The sequence below is a fragment of the Ursus arctos genome, unplaced genomic scaffold (assembly GCF_023065955.2).
Source record: "Ursus arctos isolate Adak ecotype North America unplaced genomic scaffold, UrsArc2.0 scaffold_19, whole genome shotgun sequence".
NCBI classification, from domain to species: Eukaryota; Metazoa; Chordata; class Mammalia; order Carnivora; family Ursidae; genus Ursus; species Ursus arctos.
This window is the reverse complement of record NW_026622863.1, coordinates 43,199,506-43,226,397: the sequence shown is the minus strand read 5'-3', so window position 1 is coordinate 43,226,397 and position 26,892 is coordinate 43,199,506. Positions and strand designations below refer to the sequence as shown.

The following is a 26,892-nucleotide window of genomic DNA, read 5'->3' as shown; positions in this document are numbered from 1 at the left end:
TGAATATAGTTTCTGTGAACATTCGAGTCCATATATAATTTTTCATTTCTATAGCTTAAATAACGAGGAGTGAGATTGCTGCATTATAGGGTTAGTATATGGTTAATTTTATAAGAACTTGCCAAATTTTGGCTCAAGGTGGATAAACCACTTTACCTTTCCAACAGCAATGCATGAATGTTTCCATTGCTTTGCATCCTTGACAACTTTTGGTACTAGTTTTAAAAAATTCTTAAAGCCATTCTAATAAGTGTAGTGGTATCTCAGCATGGTGTTAATTTGCATTTTCCTGACTAATGATGTTGAGCATCCTTTCATCAGCTTATTTTCCATCCAGCCATGTGGATGAATCTCAAATACATCATAAAATGAGATGTCCGACTCAAAAGTAGATACATACATATGTACATACATACATATGGATACACATATATTTCTATAACATTGTGGAAAAAAGCAAAAATATAAAGACAAGAAACAGATCAAATTAGTGACTGCAAAAGGGTGGAAATAGGGAAACTGCCTAAAAATGGATAGGAAGGAATTTTGGGGAGTGAAGGAAACGTTCTCTGTCTTGATTATGGTGTTGATTACATATTGTATGCATTTGTCAAAACTCAGAGTTGCATACTAAAAAGGGTGAATATTATCTTATATAAATACCTCAATATACCTGACTTTAAAAATATCTCAGTACTACAGTATCATAATACATGTAAAAGAGAAATAATTAAAAGTAACTCACAATAAAATGTTTCCCTCTGTGAGGTTTGGGCCCAGCCATGCAGATGTTGGTCAGATGTTTCTGTCAATTTATAACTAGTAATGTTATTAACAGTAACAGGATACCCTCATTGGCCTCCACTAGCCCTGCTCCCTTAATAAACCCTGACTTATAGTCACTTCATTCTCCATAATTACATTTTATAGGTGAAGCAATTGAGGCCCAGAGGGAAAGTTTGCTGGGTTGCCCAGAATCCCTCAGCAGATCAGTGTTGACACCAGGATTTGGATCCACATCCATAGCCTTCTCTATTCTGGTTGCATCATGTGAAGCTCAGCTTGTGGTCTCCTGATGCCCTCAGATCCTCTCTAGCCCACTCTGGGCCACTAATTCCCCCAGAGGGATCTATGAAGCTAGGATCTCATCCTCAACCCTTCTCCCTCTTCCAGGTCTCCTGTCCATGCAAACAGTGGGGATGTGGAGAAGCAATGCTGGAGAACTTGCAGTAGCCATGCAGGGGCCTCATGAAGCAATGGAGGCAATGGGGAATCAGCATTATGTTAGTGGGGACCAATAGGGGAAAAGCAAATACTACCAGGATTTAACAGAGGGGTCACAGATACTGTGTTACTGGGTAATGGGCATCAACAGACTTTTTGCTGGTTATTAATGCAGGTCCTACAGAGAGTGGGAGAGTGGAGGCTCCAAAATGCAGGTCAATGTGGAGTTTATGGTGCATTATCAGTCATTGCCCTTACCTGTGGGGAGGGAAGCAGGTTAATGGCACTTACCAGTGTTCAGAGAAGTTACTGAGGGCATCACCACATGCTGAGTTTGGGATCATTACAGACTCTGCTAGGTGGGGAAATGGGAGATAATTAGTCACCATTGTTGTGATGGACAAGTAATGGAGGGAGATCATAAACCATCCTACTAGAAGTATAGAGAAAGTATCAGAAGATATTATTAATAGTTGGATGGGGAGTGGTAGCAACACAGCTCCCTATTCTAAGGACTACAGTAAGTGGTCATCCGTCACTACTTACATGGAAGTAGGAATAAATGTGGAGTATGGAGGCTGCTAGACTTTGTCACAAGTGAAATAACAGGCATTATGCTGGAGGTAACTGTAGAGGAGGCAATGAGAAAGTCTCCAGACACTATTTCCTGGAATTAAGGAGGGGTGATAAACATAGTAGTGGAGTAAAAGAGGGATAACGGGGTCTCCAGACACTCTCTTGAGGGTCAGCAAACATTGTCCTAAGTTGGGGCAGAATTGTGGGTTGCAAGACATTTAGAGAAGCCCCAGATACAGTATTGGATGAGATAAAGGGGTTAATAGGTTGCCCGCCATACATTGTTCATAGACAGAGAAAGGTGTATGGGGGAATCATCAGATACTGTGAAAGGGACCTAAAGATGAATCAGACACTGATCTACAGTGGAGTAATGGGATGTGTCACAAAGCACTATGAAATTTAAGTGAGAGGGTTAAAGGGGGAATTCCCAGGCTTGCTCCCTTGACCAGGTTCTGTCCCAATCCTCAACCACTATGCTATTGTTCACAAAGGCGAGAGCATCTCTGTACAACCCCACTACTTCCCACTCCCAGTTGTTACCAGTGGACCGACCTGGAAGAACTATTCTGCTGGTTCCAATTTGGCTGCCCAGCAGCTAAGTGTTCAGTCAGACCCTCTGCCTGCATTTGAGGCCACTGCTGCCAGTCTTGGGTTGAACACCTATGCCCTGTTTGCTCTCAGCCCCTTCATACCATTAGCTCTGGCCTGCCAGAGCATGAGGAGAGGGTCCATAGGTAAGGGTCTGGGGTGGGGTAAGGTTGTGCATACTAGGGCAAAGTGCACAGGCTCTTCTACAATGATTTCAGAGCTCACTGTGGTATTTCTGAATCATGGTAAGAAATCCTGGAACACCAAGCATCTATGTGGGATTTCCACTGCATCAGTTTTCCCTTCTTTAAAGTGGTTGGCATCAGGCCAAAAGGTTTATGGTGATGTTTCAGCTTTAGGGCCAGGAAGGAGGCACAGCCCAGGTAAAAACTAGAGATGAAAAAGCTAGAGATGGTGTTTTAGGCAAGTTGGTTCGCCCCATTGCAGCATCTTATGCTGTAATATAGAAAAGATCAAAGGGAAGTTGTGATGAACAGGGTCAACACTCCACGATGTGCATTTATGCAATGCTTGTTGTCAGGCACAAATCAAGGCTCACAGTGGAGAACAAAACAGGGAAAAACATTCCAGTTTGGGAGCCAGAGACAAAATATACAGGGTATCATGGCAATAAGTGCTATGGAGAAGTATAAAGGATAGAGGGAAGGGGGCCAAAATTTTATACCAGGCAGGAAAGCACAGGGGCCTCTGTGAAAAGGTGCCATTGGAAGACATGAAGGGGCTAAGAACACAGATATGAGGAACCTTTTTCTTCAAAGAGAGTGCAAAGGCCCTGAGGCAGGACCTGAACTGATATGTTTGAGGCACATGGGGAGAAGGTGCTTGTGGAGCCCATGGCATGAAGATGGACACAGAAAAGACATGAAGAAATGTTGGTTTTTTTAATATGAGTTACTGATTTGTTATTATTATAAATGTCAGGTCATTAAGGAAGGCAAATGAGCTGGAAGAACTATGACAGTAAAAGGGAGACTGGATGAAAAGTTGACCAAAATGATATGAAAATTCTTACATCAGAAACTTTCCTGAGGGTAATGGAGATTCACAAAATGTTATGCTGGGAGCTAAATGAGTTACTGGCAAACACAGTATCCTCAGCAGACACAGTGTTTAGCACTAATGCACTTATGGGTGTCAGAAGACAATGTGCTAGGGACTCACGAGGGTCAAAGACACTTTACTGGTAGATGATAAAGGGGGGTTACAAGTCATGATGTTAGAGGATAATGGGTCAACATACGCTTTGAGGTTTGTGTCCGTATACATAAAGAACTTTTTTACTGAGTTATCTCTTTCTTGATGGAAATACTCAGTGGGGGTTGGATACACACAACCATGTTAGATTCAACAGAAGAATGAAAAAAACACCTGACACTGTTAGACAATGTGTTCTGCAGCAAACATCTCACAGAACTTAGGGTCTGTCACTATTATATATTTTATGTTGTTCTACCATTCAACTTTTTGGCACTTTACCTATTCCACAGTAAACAGAATTATCATTAACACGACATAACATAAACTTTCTTATGCAGAATTTGGTAACAATGTTCCAACACATATATATATTTAAGTAGGCTCCATACCCAGCGCAGAGCCTGGAGCCCAACACAGGGCTCAAACTCACAACCATTAGATCAAGACCTGAGCTGAGATCAAGAACTGGGCACTCAACTGACTGAACCACCCAGGTGCCCCTGTTCCATCATATTTTTCATGAAAAGCCTTCTTCTAATCTGTCAAATTGACAAAATTACTTTTCTTCCAGTATGACTGCCTCAAGGCTTAATGAAGGTGGTGACAATGTGGGAAGGGCCCCCTGCATTCAGGGCCCTCTTCTATAGAGTAATGCATGACATTTTGATGGGGTGTTTCTACTTATGATAATATGCATATTTTCTGAACAAATTCAATGATGTACAATCAGACCCGATTTCACTGAGGTTTTCTCATACCGTTCCTCTCAAGTGTGAATACTCTGATGGACACTGAGCACAGATTTCTGGACGAAGCCTTTCCCACAGACTACACACTTATAGGGTTTGTCTCCAGTGTGCGTTGTCTGGTGTTTATTTAAATTTGACCTATCTGTGAAAGCCTTCCCACACTCAGCACATACATAAGGCTTTTCTCCTGTGTGAATTCGCTGATGCACTTGGAGTTGTGATTTCTTAGTGAAAGATTTGCCACAGTCATTGCATTCATAAGGCTTCTCTCCAGTGTGAATTCTATGATGTATAATCAACTCTGACTTCTGTCTGAAGGTCTTCCCACATTCAGAACAGATGTAGGGCTTTTCTCCAGTATGAGTTTTCTGATGTTTACTGAGATTTGACCTGCCACTAAAGGCTTTCCCACAAACAGCACACACATACGGTTTTTCTCCTGTGTGAATTGGTTGATGCACCAGGAGCTGAGATTTGGAGGTGAAGGATTTCCCACAATCACTGCATTCATAAGGTTTCTCTCCAGTATGAATTCTCTGATGAGTAATGAAATTTGATTTCCGGATGAAAGCTCTTCCACACTCACTGCATACATAAGGTTTCTCTCCTGTATGAATTTTCTGATGCACAATGAGTATTGACTTCTGGTTAAAGGCTTTCCCACATTCATGGCATTCATACTGTCTTTCTCCAGTATGAATTTTCTGGTGTATATTAAGGTGTGACTTTTGGGTAAAGGCTTTTCCACAGGTACCACATTCATAAGGTTTCTCTCCAGTATGAATTCTCTGATGTGTAATCAAGTCTGACCTTTGCGTGAAGGCCTTTCCACATTTAGAACATATATAGGATTTCTCTCCTGTATGAGTTTTCTGATGTGTAATAAGATTTGACCTGTTGGTGAATGCCTTCCCACATTTAGTGCACATATAAGGTTTCTCTCCTGTGTGAATTCGTTTATGTACATGGAGTTGTGACTTGGAAGTAAAGGATTTCCCACAGTGGCCACAATTATAAGGTTTCTCTCCTGTGTGAATTATTTGATGTGCAATCAAGTGAGCCTTCTGGATGAAGGCTAGTCCACATTTCATGCATATGTATGATTTTTCCCCTGTATGAATTCTCTGATGCACTGTGAGTGCTGACTTCTGAGTAAAGGCTTTTCCACAATCTCCGCATTCATAAGGTTTTTCCCCAGTGTGAATTCTCTGGTGTATAATCAGTTCTGACCTGTACGTAAAGGCCTTACCACATTCAGTACATATGGAAGATTTCTCTCTAATTTGAACTTTCTTATGTGTAATGAGGTTGGAACTATTGTTGAACATCTTCCCATATTCAGTATATATAAAGGGTTTCATTCTTGTGTGAATTCGTTGATGTACCTGGAGCTGTGACTTAGAAATGAAGGACTTCCCACAGTTATTGCATTCATACGGTTTTTCTCCAGTATGAATTCTTCGGTGTGCAATCAAGTGTGTCTTCTGAATGAAGGCCTGTCCACATTCAATACATATATAGGATCGCTCACCTGTATGAATCTTCTGATGCATCTTGAGTGTGGACTTTTGTGTAAATGCTTTGCCACAATCATTGCATTCATGGTGTCTCTCTCCAGTATGAATTTTTTGATGTATACTGAGATCAGAGTTATAAGAGAATCCTTTTCCACATTCACTGCATTCATAAAGTTTCTCTCCAGTATGAATTCTCTGGTGCCTTAAGAGAGATGATACTTGGAAAAAAGCTTTTCCACATTCACTGCACTTATAGGGCTTCTCTCTAGTATGGGTTCTCTGATGTGTAATGAATTCTGGCTTCTTTACAAAAGCCTTCCCACAGTCGATGCATACATAGAGTTTTTCTCCTGTGTGAACTTTCAGATGTACCCTGAGCTGTGACTTCTGGGTGAAGATCTTTCCAAATTCAGCACATTCATAAGATTTTTCCCCAGTATGAATTTTCTGATGTTGAGAGGGTGCTTGTTTATAGCTGAGGATTTTTCCATATTGATTATGGTCCCATAACTTCTCTCCTGTTGGAGAACACTCAGGGTCAGTATAGGAAGAAATTTTACTATATTCAGTAATCTTATTAATGTTCTTTGATGCACTGTTTCTATAATGACTGTGTAAATCTAAATTATGCTTCAAAGCATTTCCAAATGAGTCACATTGATGGGGTCTTTTTGGTGGAAGAATGTTTTGGCTCACATGAATTATTTTTCTAATGTCCTTATATTCATAATCCTTTGTAGTCAAAATGTTCTTGATGAAAGCAACATCTCTTAAAGTTTTGTTTTCTCTTTGCTGATAGCTCTCTATCTCGTCACGAATCTGCCACAATTCTTCTAGAATGAAATACAACAAAATATCACTTGTAGCATCATCTTCCTTCTCAATGTAGAAAGAAGCTTTTTCAGAAATTCTCTGCTGTGACATTTAAAACCTAAACTCTCCTCAACAGAGAATGATGTTTTAGCTTGAAGACCAGTTAGTCTTTGAGCTAGCAGAGGCTAGAGGGGAGTGTCATATGGCTCATCCATGTTGAACACAGAGAAAAGGGTGAGGGTGACTCATCTGATGAAGAGGCTAGTGACAGTGGCAATAGGAAACATTCTGGGATATAATTCACTGGTTAGAGTAAATAAACATTATGAACATAACCCACCATGGACAGAAGTGGAAAAAGCAAGGCAAAGAACAAGATATACAGCACAGCAACATTTATATAAATTAATAATACCCCAAGTCACTTTAAATTTTAAAATATGCATACATTAAGAAATATGTTTCCATCATATAAAGTAATTGCCTATGGTGAGAAGTGAGATGGGTATAAAGAAATGGTAATAAATCAAAAAATAAAATACAGGAGTTCCATCCTTATCTGAAGGGGACATGTTCCAAGACCCTCAGTGGATGCCTGGATCCTCAGAAAGTAATGAACCTGATTTTTTTTTTCTTATTCAGTCAAGAACTTTCAGCTTTTCACTTAAAGGAAGCACTTTATGGATTCTCTTTGACATGTCGGAATTGCCACCATCACTACTCTTGTGCTTTGGGGCCACTGTTAAGTAAAATAAGGGTTACTTGAACAGAAGCACTGCAATATCATAAGAGTCAATCTGATAACCAAGATGGCTACTAACTGATTAATGGTCAGGGCATTTATAGCATGGATATGCTGGACAAAGGGATGATTCAACTCCCAGGCAGGATGGAGTGGGATGGCAAGAGATTTCATCATGCTACTCAGAAAGGCACACAATTTAAAACTTATGAATTGTTAATTTCTGGAATTTTCCATTTAGTATTTTCAGATTACGGGTGACTATTGGTAACTGAAACTACAGAAAGTGAAATTACAAATAGGGCCAACTACTGTAATAGAGAATCTTTACCCAGACTGATGATGACAGTGTGCCCTGAATGAGGACCGTGATTAAGCTCAAACTTCATCATGTGAAGTATAGAAATAAAACAATTACAAAAATCAGTCAACGAGGCAAAGAGACCCCAGCTAGGGTGAAGTCAACCCACATCAGAAGGAAATATCGGAAAGTACTCCTAAAGGTTAAGAGACAATTACCCCCAAGTCATCAGTTGGGTGAAAGGCATGGGGAATGAGGAAACAAGAAATCTTATATGTCAGTGCCTATGGAGGAAATAGGAAGAGAGGCTGGTTGGAGTTAATGTTCTGAAGCATTCCATAGTGGAAAGACAGAGGACTACCAGAAGTGGGAGTGTGTGCCTTATAGTAACTAAGAAAGAAAGATCTATGAATGCCTGAATGCATAAAGAATCCTGGACCATGCGGAAGGCAGAAAGAAAAAGAATGGTTGAGAAAAGGAGCATAATGAAGGAAACCTGTAATGAGGCAGATTGGCATGTGATCCAGATTCCAAAAAGCTAATGAAAAAGATGAATAGGCATGATGAAGCCATTTGGTTATTTGAGAGGCCAATGTCAAGGGTTTTCAAGCAATACAAAAAAAAATTAAAGCCTTCCAAAAGAGTCATCTTAATAGCATTTCAAAGATGCCAGTCTTTCTCAAGACAGCTGAGATTTGCTTCCCTTTCTCCCATCTGTCTGGGTCACACTCACTCACCTGGACAGTTCTGATGTGGGCTCTCACCCTGCAATGCCCATGGCTCCTTTCCTTGCTCCAACATGAAAACTTCTGGTTGGGGAACTTCATACCCTGTTCGTAAGAAATGATAAAGGACTGGATCCAGCTAATTGTGTTTCAAAGTGCAATCAATAAAGTCTTGTTCAATGAACTTTCTTCTTCAGTAATGTAACCATATATTTCTGGGAACAGAGTAACATTCAGAATGCCCAAGGGGATAAAGAATTCTAGACAAATCAAGGACAAAACCATCATACTTCAGATGTCTCACAGCATTCAGCAACTGAGAATGGGAACACTCTGTGTGGACCCAAGTGACTGTGCTTACCTACAGAGAGCAGGTGACTGTAGGTCTCCAGCATCACATCCCGGTACAGGTTTCTCTGTGCAAGATCTAGATGCTGCCACTCCTCTCTGCTGAAATCTACAGCCACATCCCTGAAGGACACCGATCCCTGTAAGGGCACATTCCTATTCAATGTGAATAATTAGCTTTGGGGGATGGAAAGACTATATTTAGGAATATGGAATGTGGGTTTTGTTGTTAATTTACTTCCTCTTTTTTTTTAATTTTAAAAGATTTTTTTATTTAACAGAGAGAGAGAAAGAGTGGGAGGGGCAGAGGGAGAGGGAGAGAGAATCTCAAGCAGACTCCACTCTGAGTGCAGAGCCCGACGTGGGGCTCGATCTCATGACCCTGGAATCATGACCTGAGCCGACACCAAGAGTCGGACATCCAACCGACTGCACCACCCAAGTGCCCCTACTTGCTCTTTTTAAAAACTCACCTCCCATTTCCCTAACATTTTATTATAGAAAATTTTGAACATATGGAAAATTTAAAAGAAACTGTATATCCACCACTCAGGATCTATCATTAACATTTTAGTCTATTTGTTTTATCACACATTTAGCCATCCTTTTATCCATCCATCAATCCATCCTACTTTTATACAGTTCAGAGTAAACTATAAATGCCAGTACACTTTGTTCTAAATACTTAAGAATGCAAATCATTAACCAGAATGCAGTATTTGTTTACCTTCTTAAGGTAAAATTTACTCACAATGAAATGTACAAATCCACAATATATCATTTGAAGTTTTGATTACACAGATGTATAATACAGTTTTTAAAAAATGGTATTTCATACAGGGTGCATATTGAATATCTAGTTTTACACAATATTTTGTGGAAGAAAGAAATCCAATAAAGAATTTCTGCCATTTGTTCTATACTACAGTCAGTTTATCACTTTTCAAAACTAAAGAATGAAATAGGCTCTCTTGGGGTGCCTGGGTGGCACAGCGGTTAAGCATCTGCCTTTGGCTCAGGGCGTGATCCTGGCGTTATGGGATCGAGCCCCACATCAGGCTCCTCTGCTATGAGCCTGCTTCTTCCTCTCCCACTCCCCCTGCTTGTGTTCCCTCTCTCGCTGGCTGTCTCTATCTCTGTCGAATAAATAAATAAAATCTTTAAAAAAAAAAAAAAAAAGAAATAGGCTCTCTTTTAGTCTTCTCGCAAGTGGATGAATGACCCGTAATACAGTATCTGAGCAATTTAGGAGCAGTCATCATGCTAGTCCTGGGAACAAAGAAATGAATTATTTTTCTAATCTTCTAGCAACTTAAAAGTCCTAAGATTTAAAAGGAGGAAAAAAGAAGACACACATTTACTAAAGTGTCAAAAAGTAAATCTCTTACGTAGAACACACTGAGAACCCAAAAAAGGGAAAGGTGTATTTGGCATGGGGCTATAACTTTTTATTAGTTGAATTTAAGTTGAAAGATGGTAAGTGTAGGGTGTCTGGGTGGCTTAGTCGGTAAGCATCTGCCCATGGTTCAGGTCATGATCCTAGGGTCCTAGGATCAAGTTCTACACTGGGCTCCCTGCTCAGTGAGGAGTCTGCTTCTCTCTCTGCCCCCCCAACTGGTGTGTGGACTCTTGCTCTCTCTCGCAAAAATAAATAAAATCTTAAAAAAAAAAAGGAAAAAAGAAAGATGATAAGTGTAATACAAAATGGAGGGTAGGGAAGGTCATTTCCCAGAGAAAACAAGTAAAGGTGAGAGACAGGAAAATACATGATGAGTTTGAGGAACACTAAATAGCTCTATATAATGGAGAGAAGTCTACATGTTATGTCTAGAAGGTGGTTATGGAAAAAACAGTTTGATCACAGAACAAGTAAGGATTTTTTACTTTCAGTAAAGGTAATTAATTAGATTTATATTAATTTTTTTCATATAAGATCCCTATTGCAAGATAACCAAATAAATGATGAGGAAAAGTTTCTTATAGAATGATGCTAGCTAATAAATGAATAAGTTAGGACAGAATTAGAATATCATAATTTTGTAATTCCTATGAAATAATGAATTTATTCAGTAATCATTAATGGTTGCTTAACTGTTTCAAGTGAAAGGCTGAAGAGAAGTTTACAATGGATGGACCATTTATAACATCTATATCCAATGATCAATTTTAACATTACAAAAAGAGAGAGAACCAAAAATTATGTACCTCATGAAATGATAAAGTAATTGATTTCATTATAACATCCATTAAGTATTCTTATCAAAGAAGAAGAAAAATCCAATCTGAATCTTTTAAGCCTCTGGATGAAACAAATCATACATAGATAAAGTGAAAGAAGAACATATTGAACAATATTAAGACTGAAATGTCAGCTAAATCCAGAAGGCAGCAAATGGCTCATTTCTTCAAAAAATAAATTACAATAAAAAAAAACAGTGGAAGGGAATCTTTTCTTTATTAAAAGAGACTTTAAGTGGTGCCCTGGGTCAGTTGGTAAAGCAGGTGACTCTTGATCTCAGGGTAGTGAATCTGAGTCCCACATTGGGTGTAGAGATTACTTAAAAATAAAATCTTGGAAAAAAAAGAGAGAGAGAGAGAATTAAGAGTCATACTAACCAAATCCAACTTGTAGACTTTGGCCCTTCACTAAAACAAACCAACATTAAAAAGACATTTATGACGCATTTTAAAAAACTCAAACAATAACCAGGTACTAGATGCTATCTAGAAATTAGTTGTTTTAGGTGTGATAATGACTTACTGGTTATGTTAAAAAAAAAGAAAGAAAGAAAGAATTCTCATCTCTTAGAGACACATGTCAAAGTATTTACAGATAAGAGAGGTGTTTGGGATTTGCTTTAAAATAATCCAGCAGCTAAAGGGGCAGGAAGGTGGTTTTAGATGGAATTAGAATGACAGAATATTGATGACTACTAAAGCTAGATGGTAAGCACAACAGATAAAGGGCTCCGTAGACTACTCTCTTTAGTTTTGTATAAATTTACTTCTTTTCATAATAAAATATTTTTTAAAAACATGATCCTCCATGTTAAAAAAGTTTAATCTGTAAATGTATAATTGAAGGAATGGCTATTTCTACCTGGAGTCATAAACATTTTTTAAAAAAAGGATTATAGAAGGGGGCTGGGTGGCTCAGTCAGCTGAGTGTCCAACTCTTGGTTTCAGCTCAGGTCATGATCCTGTGGGTTATGAGATGGAGCCCCATGATGCCTCTGTGCTCAGTGGGGAGTCGGCTTGGGGGTTCTCTCCCTCTGCCCCTCCCCCCACTCACCCACACACACACTCTCTTTCTCAAATAAATAAATAAATCTTAAGGAAAAAAAAGGATTATAGGGAGCTGAATACCCACACTCAGCAATTACAGAAACAGTACACAGGAAATAATCAATGATATAGAAGAACAAACAATAGGATCTAATCAATATTTATAGAATACTCCAACTAACAGCAGTGAAGTACACATTCTTTTCAAGCACCCATAGAACAATGACCAAGACAGGTCATAACCTAGCCTGTGAAACAAATGGTGACAAATTTGAAAGAATTGAAATAATACATAGTGTCTCCAACCATAATGGAATCAAACTAAAAATCAGTAACAGGGGCGCCTGGGTGGCACAGCGGTTAAGCATCTGCCTTCGGCTCAGGGCGTGATCCCAGAGTCCTGGGACCGAGCCCCACATCGGGTTCCTCTGCTGGGAGCCTGCTTCTTCCTCTCCCACTCCCCCTGCTTGTGTTCCCTCTCTCGCTGGCTGTCTCTATCTCTGTCGAATAAATAAATTAAAAAATCTTTAAAAAAAAAATCAGTAACAAAGACAACAGAACAATCTGCAAAGGAATTATATTACAAAATAGTAACAAAAACTATCTAGAAAGCCACAAAACATTTGGAAATTAAACAACACATTTCTAAACCTGTATGTCAAAGAGGAATTCTCAGAAGAAATTTAGAAAATACACAGGACTGAAAGAAACTGAAAATACAATGTATCAAAATCTGTGGGATACAGATAAAGCAATGCTGAAAGAGAAATAATAGCACTAAATGCTTACATTAGAAAAGGGAAAACAATCCAATTAAAAAATGGGCAGAGGATCTGAATGAACATTTTTCCAAAAACATACAGGAAGCCAACAGGTACATGAAAAGGTGCTTAACATCACTAAACATTAGGGAAATGCATATCAAAACCATAATTAGATACCTTACACCTGTCAGAAAGACTATTATCAAAACAAAACAAAACAATAATTACTGATGAGGAAGTACAGAAAAGGGAAGCCTTGTGCACTGTAGGTAAAAATGTAACTTGGGGGGAGGGGTGCCTGGGTGACTCCGTAGGTTAAGTGGCCAACTCTTGACCTCAGCTGGGGGTCTTTTTTTTTTTTTTTTTTTAAGATTTTATTTATTTGACAGAGATAGAGACAGCCAGTGAGAGAGGGAACACAAGCAGAGGGAGTGGGAGAGGAAGAAGCAGGCTCACAGCGGAGGAGCCTGATGTGGGGCTCAATCCCATAACGCCGGGATCACGCCCTGAGCCAAAGGCAGGCGCTTAACTGCTGTGCCACCCAGGCGCCCCTCAGCTCAGGTCTTCATCGCAGGGTCATGAGTTCAAACCCCCACACTGGGGCTTCATGCTAAGTATAGAGCTTACTTTAGAAAAAAAAAAAAAAGTAAACTGGTGCAACCATTATAGAAAACAGTAAAGAGGTTCCTCAAAAACTAGAACTACCATATGATCCAGCAATTACGTATCTGGGTATTTACCCAAAGGAAATGAAAACAAACCCAAAAAGATATATGCAGGGATGCCTGGGTGGCCCAGTCCGTTAAAAATCCGACTCTTGGTTTTGGCTCAGGTTATGATTTCATGGGTTATGAGATCAAGCCCTGCATCGGGCTCTGCGCTCAGCATGGAATCTGCTTGCGATTCTCTCTCCCTCATTTATTAAATAAATAAACCTTAAAAATATATATGTACCCCCATGTTTACTGCAGCACTGTTTATAATAGCCAAGACATGGAAGCAACCTGTGTCCATCAATGGATGAATGGATAAAGAAAATGTGATACACATACATACACACACAAAATGTAATATTATTCAGCCATAAAAAAGGAAAGAAGTCTTGCCATTTGTGACAGCATGGATGGACCTTGAGGATATTATGCTAAGAGAAATAAGTCAGACAAAGAAGTACAATTACCATATGATCTCGTTTATATGTAAATCTCAAAATGAAACAGAACAAAATTTAAAAAGTCACAGACACAGGGGCGCCTGGGTGGCTCAGTCGTTAAGCGTCTGCCTTCGGCTCAGGGCGTGATCCCGGCGTTCTGGGATCGAGCCCCACATCAGGCTCCTCCACTGGAAGCCTGCTTCTTCCTCTCCCACTCCCCCTGCCTGTGTTCCCTCTCTCACTGGCTGTCTCTCTTTCTCTGTCAAATAAATAATATCTTAAAAATAAATAAAAAAGATTTAAAAATATACTGAAGAAGGTGTATTCTCAAAACAGAGCATTTCAGAATAGGCATGAGTGGATAGTCAGTCATGAGATCCCTGCACAATTCATGTGAGACAATATGAATTTCTTACTTACTTAACGTTAAGGCTGGAGTAGTAAAGCTATAGAAGGGATTATAATAAGGAGATAAAATTGTTATCAGGTGTGAAGGTGAGAAAAAGGGACTCAATTATCAGTTATTCAGTACAACTGTTGATTTGTACATATTGAAAATTAGGTGATAAGACATATACAAGGATCTACACTAAGTAGTTAAATAGAGAGCTAGTATGGAGATGAAGATTCAGGAGTTGTACGTACAGGGCAGGCCACCGTATTCAGGGGAGGGAAAGAGCATACAGGAAGGGCAAGGATAGAGAAAGTATATCTATATCTGTGGAAGGTATATCTTAGATATATATATTTTTTAAAGATTTTATTTATTTATGTGACAGCGAGACAGCCAGCGAGAGAGGGAACACAGCAGGGGAGTGGGAGAGGAAGAAGCAGGCTCCCAGTGGAGGAGCCCCATGTGGGACTCGATCCCGGAAGGCCGGGATCACGCCCTGAGGTGAAGGCAGACGCTTAATGACTGTGCTACCCAGGCGCCCCTTCCTTAGATATTTTTATTTTTATTTTTTATTTTTTATTTTTTTTTTAGATATTTTTAATATCTAAAATTATGATTTTGTTATTTCTTCATATAAATAGATGTCATATAAATAGCTTTGACTCCTTACCAAATGAGCTTCTTTTTTTTTTTTAAGATTTTATTTATTTATTTATTTGACAGAGAGAGACAGCAAGAGAGGGAACACAGCAGGGGGAGTGGGAGAGGGAGAAGCAGGCTTCCCGCTGAGCAGGGAGCCCGATGTAGGGCTCGATCCAAGGACCCTGGGATCATGACCCAAGCCGAAGGCAGATGCTTAATGACTGAGCCACCCAGGCACCCTCCGAATGAGCTTCTTATAAACAGTTTATCCAGGAAAATATCTCCTCATTCAAAGACAATAATAAACATCTCCTGATGTACAACGATACTATAGCAAAAAGAATGAGAGAAAAAAAAAAGAAGAAATTAAAAGGAACATGCTAGAAATAAATTGCCACAATATAGAAGAAAACACATTCACCATGATTTCAAGGAATTCACTAAAACAATTAAGTACCTAAAATAAATAGGAATCTAAGAGTCCAAGGAAGAAATAATGGGCAAACAGGCTAAAGAAAATGGTTATGTAAATTAAAAAAAAAATAAATTGGCAGAACTCAGTAAAGAAGTGCAAATGAAAAAGCAACACAGAAATGGGAGGTCTCTCTGAAAGCAATAAAACACCATGTGAAAACACAAAAAGTGGCAAGGAGCAGATTAAGACAAGTGAGCAACATGAAATGGAAATAAGGACTTTTAAAGGAAAATAGAAAAAAAATAGAGGTCAATAAAAACCATCTAACAAATAAAAGAATCCTGGAAGTGGAAGCACAGAACTTTCATCATTAGTCGCAGTATAAATTTAATAGATATTATCTAAAACAAAAGATTAAAAGATTTAGTTCAAAAAAAAAAAAAAAAAGAGAGAGGGAGGCAAACAATAAGAGACTCTTATCTATAGAGAACAAACTGAGGGTTGCTGGAGAGGAGGAGGGCAGGGGATGGGCTAGATGGGTGATGGGGATTAAGGGGGCACTTGTGATGAGCACTGGATGTTATATGCAAGTGATGAATCACTAAATTCTGCTCCTGAAACTAATATTACACTATATGTTAACTAACTAGAATTTAAATAAAAACTTGAAATAGTAATAAAAAAAAATTGAGTTCAAGATGTTAATGTGATAAAGATCACATTAAAAGAACCAACCATATAGAAAAGAATCCAAACCTTCAAAATTACCAGAAAGGACACAGAACCCAAGCAAGAATACAGAGTATAAGGTGAAAGATACATAAAAAGTATCTTTATCAGAAATGTACGCAAAATACATCTTTCCAAACTGCTATACAGAAAAAGTGCACAAGGACTCTGAAGGATGACAGTAAAAGGATGAGCAAAAGACTTATCTGGAAATGCCAACTGAAAGGAAACAAGAACCTCCATCTTAATATCGGAGCTGAATTCTAGGGAAAAAATATTAAACAATCCAAAATTAATTTCAGACGTCATTACTATCACCACACCAAATTTCATAGCATCGAAGTTTATGAACAGAAACTACAGATAAATATAGGCAGAAATATATTTGTGGTGGGAAACAGTCTCTCTCAGCTCCAACAGATAAAGTAAAAACAAAATAAAACAAAACACACTGTACAAACCTCACAACTATGTAAGATAGCTTATTGATAAGACAGCAAATTCTATATCCTGAAACATTCACATGCCTATATAACATTCAGAAATATTGAACATAAAATTTGCAAACACACATACTTTACACAGAACTTAACACCAGGGCAAATAAATCTCTCCAAAGCTGCAATCATAATTTTATTAAAAGTAGAATTAGCTTAAATGAAAATCTTAATATCTAAAAGTGAAAATGTGGTAAATAGTAAAGGTCTGGTGAGAAATTTAATATGTTCCTAGAAACTCACCCACTCCATCTAGATTTTTATATTTATTTGCATACGACAAATTATTTTTCTAAATTATTTCTGAACACTGTTTTGCTGTATATCTTATCTTTTGATATATAGCAGTTTTATTATTTTTGATATATTTTATTATTTTAACTTTGGAGTGGACTGCTGAGAAAATAATGTCTGTTTCACATGTGTCCCTATGATAAACCCTATTTGGCCACTGTTTTCATGTACTCTTGAATTCAGTTAGTTAATACATTTATGGCTTCTGAATCTAATTTCCAGTTCTTTTACTGTTCTTGACTGGTTTGGGCATCAAGACTAACATAGTAAACAAAATAAAACAAACACCACAAACAAGGTTGGGAATAATTTTAGATATCAACTTTACCTAAAACTTTGGCATAAAGATCAACTTAATCCACCTGACATTTTCCACCATTTTTGACTGTGTAGGAAATGTTTGATGAACACTTTAATTTCTTCAAGGCCTTCTGAACCATCTGTATTTACCAATTTTGACATTTATTTTTTTATAAAAGTATATCCCTTTTGTTTAGGTTTTCATATTTTTGTACGATTTTGTATAATATTCATTCAAGATTGTTTTAATCTTTGATAAAGAAGTAACCATCTCTCCTGTTTTGTTACATACCCCAGTGTATCTTTACTCCCTGTTCCTGATCACCACATTCAGAAGCCACTTATGCTTCTGTTAGACATCTTCATCAATTATGTTTGTTCTCTACGTGACTAATTTCTTCCCTTATTTTATTGTTATTTTCTAGTCCTTATTGTTATTTTACATTTATTGAATTCTTTTTCTAACTTCTTCAGTTCTAAATGTTACTCAGACCTTAGGTCTTTCCCCCCAAAACTTCCAGGATTCCTTAAAAAGGCCTTTAAACCTATATTTTTTCCCCCTCTATCTAGAATTTAGCTTTGCTACATAAACTTTAAAATGTAATTCTTTATTTAATTGAAATTAAACTCAAGGAATTTTCTAAGCCCCTTTATGGTTTTCCCTTTAAAGAATATTTATGTAGAAAAAAATTTAAAGTTTTCAGATACGAGGGTTTCTTTTGCTAGCCTTTTACTTTTTTTAAACTATTTTTTATAAACTGTGGTAAAATGTACAGTTCAGATATTAAGTCTATTCCCAACATTGTACAAAAAGTCTTTTACTTTGTATTTCTTTTTTTTCTTTTAATAATGATTTTTTATTATATTATGTTAGTCACCATACTTACTTTGTATTTCTAATTTAATGCTCTTGGTTACAGAGTAAAATCAACATTATAGCAAAGTTTCATATTTTTTGTCTGCCTGGATTAATGTTTTTGGAAGTAGTTCATAAAATAGATCAATGAAGAACCAACATCTAAAAAACAAATTAAAAAAAAAAGAACAGAGAAATATTTACTTATGTGGGGAGAAAGAGTTTAAGAAGAAATAAAGAAATACTTCCAGCATTGTGCACAAAAATGTTTTCTAATCAGGAATATTACCCTCAGCCAAAGATCAACATAGCATGAGAACAAAAGAAAAGGCAGTTTTTGACATTCCACCTCTCCACCGTCATACAATTGGCCTCTGGATGTGGAGACACCCATGTGTTGCTCATTCTTGGCAGTAAGATCAAGATTTGCCTCAGGGAAGTAAAAGAGTCTGGTTGCTTCCTGTGACCCATCTGCCGCTGCCCAGAGGCTCTGGTGACATATCGGAGATATCTACTCCCAGGATGAATCCCTTCCCCCTGGAATTCATCCTTCTCACCTCATATGAATTGTCACGTTCCTCTGGAACCAGGACCAGGGATTTCTGGGGAGAGGTCCGATTAGCTGACATGGTCATGGTAGGTCTCAAACTTTATTCTCTCAGGAGCCTAAAGCTTTGTAGACATCTGTAAACTCAAGCAGAGCTGCTGGAGAGAGGCAGGCTGGAGTCTGGAGAAAGATCTAATGCAGGGGCTCCCCAGAGACACCAAAAAACCTAGAAAGACAATGTCCACATGGTCAGATACTAGATATTCATCACACAAACCTTCTTGTGAACACCAAGGTGAAGGTCCCTGAACTAGACACATAGAGCAGAAGCTCTCAAACCTACGTGTGGATTCAAAACACTTGGAGGACTTCTTAGAATACAGTTAAAAATCCTCAACCTCACTCCCAGTTTCTGATTTAATAGGCCTAGGGTAGCAATTGTTTTAGCCCAGTTAAGCTGCTGTAATAAAATACCGCAGACTGGGCAGCTTATAAACAACAGAAATTTATTGCTCACAGTTCTGGAGGCTGGAAAGTCCAAGATCAAGGAGACATTATAGTCACATTTTAGTCAGGGGCCTCTTCCTGGTTCATAGCCAGCACCTTCTCACTGTGTCTTCACCTGGTAAAAGGGGCTCAGGAGCTATGTGGGACGTTTTATAACAGCACTAATCATTTATGAGCGCCCCACCTCCATGACCTAATCAGTTCCCAAAGGCCTCACCAACTAATATGATATTTCTGGAGATTAGGATTTCAACATCGAAATTCTGGGGGAACACAAACATTCAGACCATGGCAGGGCCTAAGAATTTGCATTTCTAAGTAGTGCCCAGGTGCTGTTGATGCTGCTAGTCCAGGCACCACACCTTGAGAACCAGTGCTGTGGAGAATATAAAGTTTAATAAAACCTGTGATGAGAATTAGTCATGAGATATGGAGTAATATTACTTAAAATTAGAACTGCAGCTCTGCTATCTTTCAGCTATGAGAATATGAAGAAGTTCCTTCCATGCTAGTTTCAAAAATGAGGATGGAAGTATCTATTTCACAGAGTTATAAAAATTGAATGAGATGATGCTCATAAAGTATTCAACATCTCCCTGGCACACAAGAAGCATGTAATAAATATCAGCAATTACCATTCTCTATTAGATATTAAAACTTAATATAAAAACAATGTAATCAAACAGAGACAACAACAGCTCAGACAGTACTGACACATATATAACAAAAATAACATCCAACTGAGTGTGCACAGGACATTTATTGTGTAAGTGGCACTGACATAACTGACCATCCACCTGGAAAAAAAAAACCTATATCACACATTATACATTAGACTGAACTCCAGTAGGACTAAACATTTAAGTATATGTATTTTATAAACCCCAAAATATATCTAAATAAATTTTAGTAGTATATGTTTGTATGAACATTGTGGTGGGGTGGGAGAGATCCTTATTACACATGTGAGAAAAACCAGAAGCTATTAAAAGAAAAAACAGGTATTTCTGGTTAGGTGATATTTCTTAATTATATACTAAAGTACACTTTAAAAATAAAAATGAAGAAATATACATATAAAATTTCAATATGTAACAGTAAGTTATCTCTAAATTTTTTTAAAAAAATCTAGCAATCAATATGGAAAAAGAAGCCCAGAAAAAAAATCTGAACAGAGTACATGAAAATTCACAAAAAGGAAATTTAAAAGGTAATTACTAAAAAGATGCCAATTTTACTAACAGGAAAAGTGCATTACAGCAATTACATATAATTTCTCCTAGGAATAGTAAAAACTTATTTATTTCATTTTATTTTATTTTTTAGGTAGGCTCCAACCCCGTCGTGGAGCCCAAGGCAGGGTTTGAGCTCACCACCCGGCGATCAAGACCTGAGCCAAGATTAAGAGTGGGTAGCCCAATCGACTGAGCCACGAAGGTGCCCAGTAAAAACTTATTTTTAAAAAATCCAGTGCTGGAAAGTATTTGGGAAATGAACCGTTTTAAAAATTATTGGTGGGAGCTTGAATTGTTATGGTATCTTTATTTACTCATATATATTATTAAAAATAAGCAACTGTTACCAATAATAGTTTCAAATATACAAAGCAGATACTGACAGAAGGAAGAACTAGTAGACAAATCACCACTCCAGTGAGTTTACCTTTCTCTGGAATTAATTAAGCAGACAAAATAAACTGAGAATATACATGAAGTAATACAATAGAGAACACACATTGTTTTGACCTAATAGATGTGACATTTATGAAAACCGACCAAGAACTAGACGGTAAAGTAATTTTTAAACTCGAGCATTACCCAGAGGCGTTATATGAAATGGACAACGCACTTCTAAATAACTCATGGATGAAAGGAAAAAAATAACTAAAAATTAAAAAAACCTAGTACTTAGCTTTGAACAATAATATGCTACACATCAAAACTTATGAATGTTTAGAAAGCAAGCTCATCACAGACCCCACCGACCCCCATAACTGACTAAACAGCTCAATGACAACTGACTCCCACCACTGAGCCCACAAATCCCACACTCATCTCAAAGATTCCCATCACTGACCCAAGAGACTCCCATCACTGTTCTCACAGCAACGGACGCCACAGACTCTTCACCACTGAGCCCCAAACCGCCATCACTCACTCTGTGGACAACACCCCCATCATCGACCCCACAGAAGCCCTTATCACGACCGACCAAAATTACCTCAGAGACCTCTCGGAATTAAAATGCGGAGGAACTCCAGACACCAGCGGCGAAAAGCCTTCGAGGACCACTTCCGCTTCCGGTCTGGCCTGTAGGACCGCCTCTCCCTGACCATAGCTAGTGCGCATGCTCTGAGTACGTCGGAAGCCTCATATGCCAACAGTTAACATGGCGCAGTTCCGTAAGAGAGGCTGTCGGACAGAGAACATGGCCTCGCTCAGTAGTGCTTCTGCGCGCGAGTCGCCATCTCTGAGGCGTGTCCATTCCGTACAGTGGAGGAATAGGCCTCCCGCGGGTTTTCATAGAGCGAGGCCGGGATTGTCACACGGAATGTCGAGGTAGGCTTCAGGGAGGGAGAGGTATTGGCGATGGGGTCTGGTACTCTGTGTTGTATTTGGAAAACCTAATTTGCCTCTAGGGATACGGCGCTCTTCTGAGAGCAATTATCTGCTGGGGGAAACCACCAGGGTGAGGGAAGCCAGGGAAGAAAAATCACCAAGGGAGAAGGACAAACGTCTTATATGTTACGGCTGAATCCTGGGAGGAGTCAATGGGGGATGAGGGGAGAAATCAGGACAGTACTGATGAGGTTACCGAATACACTGGGGTTCAGTGGGATGGAGTCCAGAGCCTACGACCAAGAAAGAATTCTTGAGGCGTCTTTGGTGCAAAATTGGTGGTTTATTAAAGCACGGGGACAGGACCTGTGGGCAGAAAGAGCTGCTGCCCCGGGTTGTGAGGGGTGGCTGATTATATACCATGGGGTTGGGGGAGGAAAGGAAAAAGGGAGGTTGAGAAAGGACTTCAATATGTTAAAGAAGACTCACAGTATACCGAGGCCTTGCCATTGTCAAGTCAAGGCTGTTTACCCCTCTCCTAAGGCATTAACATGAAGATAGTCGGGAACTTCCTGGAGGCTGTAGACTACAAGGACATTCAATTGTATCTACATTCCCTTCTGGAAGCTAGGTTACCGACAGAGATGCTTTGTTCTTGTAGACTGCTAAGACATTTGTAAACTGAGGGATTGTGGTATCTATAGGTTAACTATTTCTTTGTCCTTGAGGGCAGCCAGGAGTGCCTGAGGAATGTCACATACATCCCATGGGGGTGGTGGGTAGCAGGGCGTCAGTTTCTGCTTTGTCCTCAGCTTGCCTTCTGTTCCCTCATCAGTACAGTCTGCTTTTTGGAGAAACCGCTCAGGGAGAATGTGGAGACGTCAGAATGGGAGCCCCATCCTGGATGAAACCACCTGGCAAGATAGATGTCAGAATGGGCAATCTGCTGCAGGAAGGGTAGTTTAGCCTTTTCGGAGAGGAACCACCTGGGGAAATAGGTACAAGTCGAGGTGGTCCAGTCCTCTCCTGAGGGATACCACCAGGGCAAGACGGCACCTTCTGAAGAGCTGGTGGAGGGAAATGGAGCCTTGAATCCCCATCAATCTCCAATAGTAGGCAACAATTATAAAAATAATAATGGTTTTTAATATGGTCAATATTAAAAGCACCTAAGGAAAACTATTTTTGTTTATTTGTAAATTAAAACATAAGTAATAACGTGCTTGGGATGTAAATGAAGCCTAAAGGCCAGAGGCGGGGGGGGGGGGGGCTGCTTTAAATGAGGGGGGTGTGTGAAGACACAACTCCTTTCGTCTGGTGTACTCCTAAACATTCTTCAAAACCCCGCTAAATATTGCCTCTGCCAGGAAGTTCTTATATTTGACAGTGGTAGGAGGTTCTATGACCTACTGAAAGTCTGTCGATCCCAGAAGTTTTTTGAGGGAACTAGACCTAAACTCTAGTGAGGGCCTGCTGGGTACCTTCAGGTTAGTTATGTCCCTCTCTGGGATTCAGATTAAAAATAGGTCCAGTTAGAGGGTTGGACTATGCTTACACCAGGTTCTCCTTATTCTCCCAAAGCCTGGTTGAAGGAAAAAATCTGTGAAAGTCGATTACTGAACACACATTTTTACCAGAGGTCTAAGAATTACTGTTAATTTTATTGGTAATGTGATTATGTTGGAAAGAAGATTTATCTTTTAAATATTTGTATAGAAATACTAACAAGCAAAATGTTAGCTTAAAAAACATCACTGAGGGGGCGCCTGGGTGGCACAGCGGTTAAGTGTCTGCCTTCGGCTCAGGGCGTGATCCCGGCGTTATGGGATCGAGCCCCACATCAGGCTCCTCCGCTATGAGCCTGCTTCTTCCTCTCCCACTCCCCCTGCTTGTGTTCCCTCTCTCGCTGGCTGTCTCTATCTCTGTCTAATAAATAAATAAAATCTTAAAAAAAAAACATCACTGAGGAGGGGTAGATGGATTAAAAAAAATAACAGAATGTTGGTAAATGTTGAAAGCAGGTGATAGGTACATAAAGTTCATTATAATGTTTTCTTCAGGATTTGTGTGAACATTTCACAGTAAAAATTTAACTAAAAGGAAAGGAATGTAAAAATCATTTACAAGGGAATATTACCAAGAAGAAAGCAGGTGTGTTGATAATATCAGATTATACAGATTTCAAAGCAAACAATATTAAAGAAATGTTTCATATTTTAATAAGACGCAGCTACCAAGAGTATTTAACAATATAGTTATCTAACAATATAGCTCTGAAATATATATAGCAAAGACTAGTAAAATAGGGAAATTTTGAGGAACCCACAATCACAGTAACAAACTAACATATCTTTCAGAAACAGATCAAATAGAAGAAGGTAGGTATAACACTATATTGGGATAACATAAGTAATTTGCTTGATATACATCTACATTTTATTTTTATTTTTAGCCAGAAAAAGAAAAAATTTTCAAATATACATGAAACAGTCATAAAAATTCTCCAAAAAGTAGGCCATAAAGAGATTATAAAGTCCCCAAACTAATATCACATATGTCATACCCTCAGGCTACATTTTAAAAATGAAAATAGAAACCGAAAACAGACAATAAAATATATAAAATGTTCCAAATGCATGTACATTAAAATATACACATCTGAATAATCTGTGGGTTAAGGACAACGTAACATCAGCAATTGCAATCTATTTAGAATGAAGAGGAAAATGATAGATAGTACTTGCATATGAAAAATCTAAGGGATGGGCCAAAGTGATACTCAGAAAAAAATCTCACCTAGAATTAGAAAACTAGGAAGGGTGAAAACAAATTAATTAAGGTTTAATTCAATCACATTCTACTAAAGTCCGAGGAAGTAATGTGATAAACAGTTGTTAGTAAAATAAGTAGGAAAAAAATCCTAATAGAGATAATTAATAAAACCATGAGCTGGTTCTCTGTAAAAGAGTGCAGTCATTTTTTTTTAAAGATTTTATTTTTTTGACAAAGAGAGACACAGCAAGAGACGGAACACAAGCAGGGAGAGTGGGAGAGGGAGAAGCAGGCTCCCCGCTGAGCAGGGAGCCCGATGCGGGGCTCAGTCCTAGGACCCTGGGATCATGACCCGAGCCGAAGGCAGACGCTAAACGACTGAGCCACCCAGGTGCCCCGAATGCAGTAATTTTTAAAGAAGGACTAAAAAAATTAGAGAAGATAAACGCAAACAACATTAGAAAGAAAATGGGACATTTCTATAGAAAGAAAATTTGAAACTCAAGAGAATTCTATGGTTATTTTGAGTAATGTGTTTGAAAGCCTTAATGAAATGAGTAATTTGTTTGAAAGTCTTTCTAAGAAAACCTAGAGGAAGAAATTGCCACATGAAGGAAAGCTGGATAGGCCAAAAACTATAAAGGAAATGGAATTGGCACCATATGCAAAAACCAACCCTAGAAGGATTAAAGATTCAAATGTCAAACATAACTTTAATAAAACTATTAGTAAAAAATATATCAGCAAATATTTTTTAGACTTCGTGGTAAAAGATTTCTTACACAGAACGCAAAAGAAATAGTGATACATTTGACTATATTAAAATTAGCACTTTTATTCATCAAATGACAGTCAAAAAAGAAAAGTTATAAACTGGAACAGATTAACAGAACATGAGCCTATAGGAGACTGGTAGCAGGAACAACTCCAAATCATTAAGTAAAGCATAACAAACCCAATAGATATATGGCAAGCAATATGAAGAGGCATTTCATAGAAGAGGAAACTCATGTAGTCAATAACATGAATATTATAAAATATGGATAATATATGAATAATGTGAATATTTAGGGAGAGATGTCCAGAAAGAGGAAACCACATTTGCAAAGACTTCTAGGAATATCAAGGAATCCAGTGTGGTGGGAGTAGAGTGAGCCAGGATAAAAGGGGTAAGGAGATGAGGTCAAAGAGGTGTTGAGGGGGCCAGGTTGCAGACCTTGGAGACCATTCTAAAGACATCAGCTTCCACACTGGGTGAAACCCATGGGAGGGTTTTGAGAAGAGGAGTAACATCATCTGATTCTTTTTTTTTTTTTTTTAAAGATTTTATTTATTTATTTGACAGAGATAGAGACAGCCAGCGAGAGAGGAAACACAAGCAGGGGGAGTGGGAGAGGAAGAAGCAGGCTCATAGCAGAAGAGCCTGATGTGGGGCTCGATCCCATAACACCAGGATCACGCCCTGAGCCAAAGGCAGACGCTTAACCGCTGTGCCACCCAGGCGCCCCCATCTGATTCATTTTTTAACAGGACCCGTTTTGCTCCTTTTTGAGAATTGGTGGGAGGAAGGCAAAGGAAAAAGCAAGATCATTTGGGAAGATTCTACAATAGCCCACATTGCCTACAGCCACCTTCTTCTCCACTGTGCACAGGTACCACAGCTTGTATTTCTAACAGAGATATGGGATGTAGCAGTTAGGACTATAGCCTCTAGTGCATCTCTTTTTTTTTTTTTTTTTAAGATTTTATTTATTTAATTGACAGAGATAGAGACAGCCAGTGAGAGAGGGAACACAAGCAGGGGGAGTGGGAGAGGAAGAAGCAGGCTCATAACAGAGGAGCCTGACATGGGGCTCGATCCCAGAATGCCAGGATCACGCCCTGAGCCGAAGGCAGACGCTTAACGACTGAGCCACCCAGGCGCCCCTCTAGCGCATCTCTTTGACACTCACCAGAATCAATTCCATGTATGTCTTTATTCTCCACATCACTCTTCTCTGAGTCAAAAGTACCTTACTTTGAGGGGAGTTTCTAATTAGGAACTTTGGGAGATGGGTCTCATAATGTAGCAAGCCCCCTGAATATAGGGTGGGCAAAATATGCCAGGAAGCCAGAAAGCATGGCAAATGTCCACTACAGTCCACCCCTTGTTGCCCAGCATCTGCATGTGCTCTCCTTCCCAACATAAAACAAACAAGCAAATATACAAACAAAAATGCTCCCTCAAATAATGCAATTGTAACTTGTACAAGTCAAAATATGCAGTCTCCAAAATAGTGAGTCCAAGGTAACATTAGTAAATGCATCTAAATTCACATTTAGGTGATGTCCATTCATTTTCTGGTTCTGTCACAATCCCATCTTGATGTTCTGTA

At 38.8% G+C, this 26,892-nt stretch overlaps 1 protein-coding gene across 2 annotated transcripts; it reads right to left on the bottom strand.

Annotated features, from left to right (window-relative positions):
• Positions 1–3,276: 3,276 nt before the first annotated feature.
• Positions 3,277–21,493, bottom strand: LOC113243630 (zinc finger protein 585A). 2 transcript variants are annotated; one of them, XM_026482416.4, is made up of 5 exons: positions 21,408–21,493; positions 18,691–18,906; positions 8,818–8,944; positions 8,469–8,561; positions 3,277–6,708 (listed from the first exon to the last, which is right to left on the bottom strand). In XM_026482416.4, exons 2-5 carry the CDS (start codon positions 18,766–18,768, stop codon positions 4,376–4,378), a joined length of 2,631 nt encoding a protein of 876 aa, XP_026338201.2. In that variant the 5' UTR covers positions 18,769–18,906; positions 21,408–21,493; the 3' UTR covers positions 3,277–4,375. The 2 variants fall into 2 exon arrangements, with proteins under 2 accessions (XP_026338201.2, XP_044234054.2); XM_044378119.3 differs by having other exon boundaries at positions 3,277–6,393; positions 21,408–21,488.
• Between the last annotated feature and the right edge of the window lie 5,399 nt (positions 21,494–26,892).

Excerpts from the sequence above, each read along its gene's own strand:
- LOC113243630 (XM_026482416.4), bottom strand. The coding sequence starts at position 18,768 with ATGACCATGTCAGCTAATCGGACCTCTCCCCAGAAATCCCTGGTCCTG. Across the intron at positions 8,945-18,690 it reads AACGTGACAATTCATATGAG|GGATCGGTGTCCTTCAGGGA; the intron begins GTGAGAAGGATG and ends GTGCCCTTACAG. Across the intron at positions 8,562-8,817 it reads CAGTCACCTGCTCTCTGTAG|GGTATGAAGTTCCCCAACCA; the intron begins GTAAGCACAGTC and ends TCTTACGAACAG.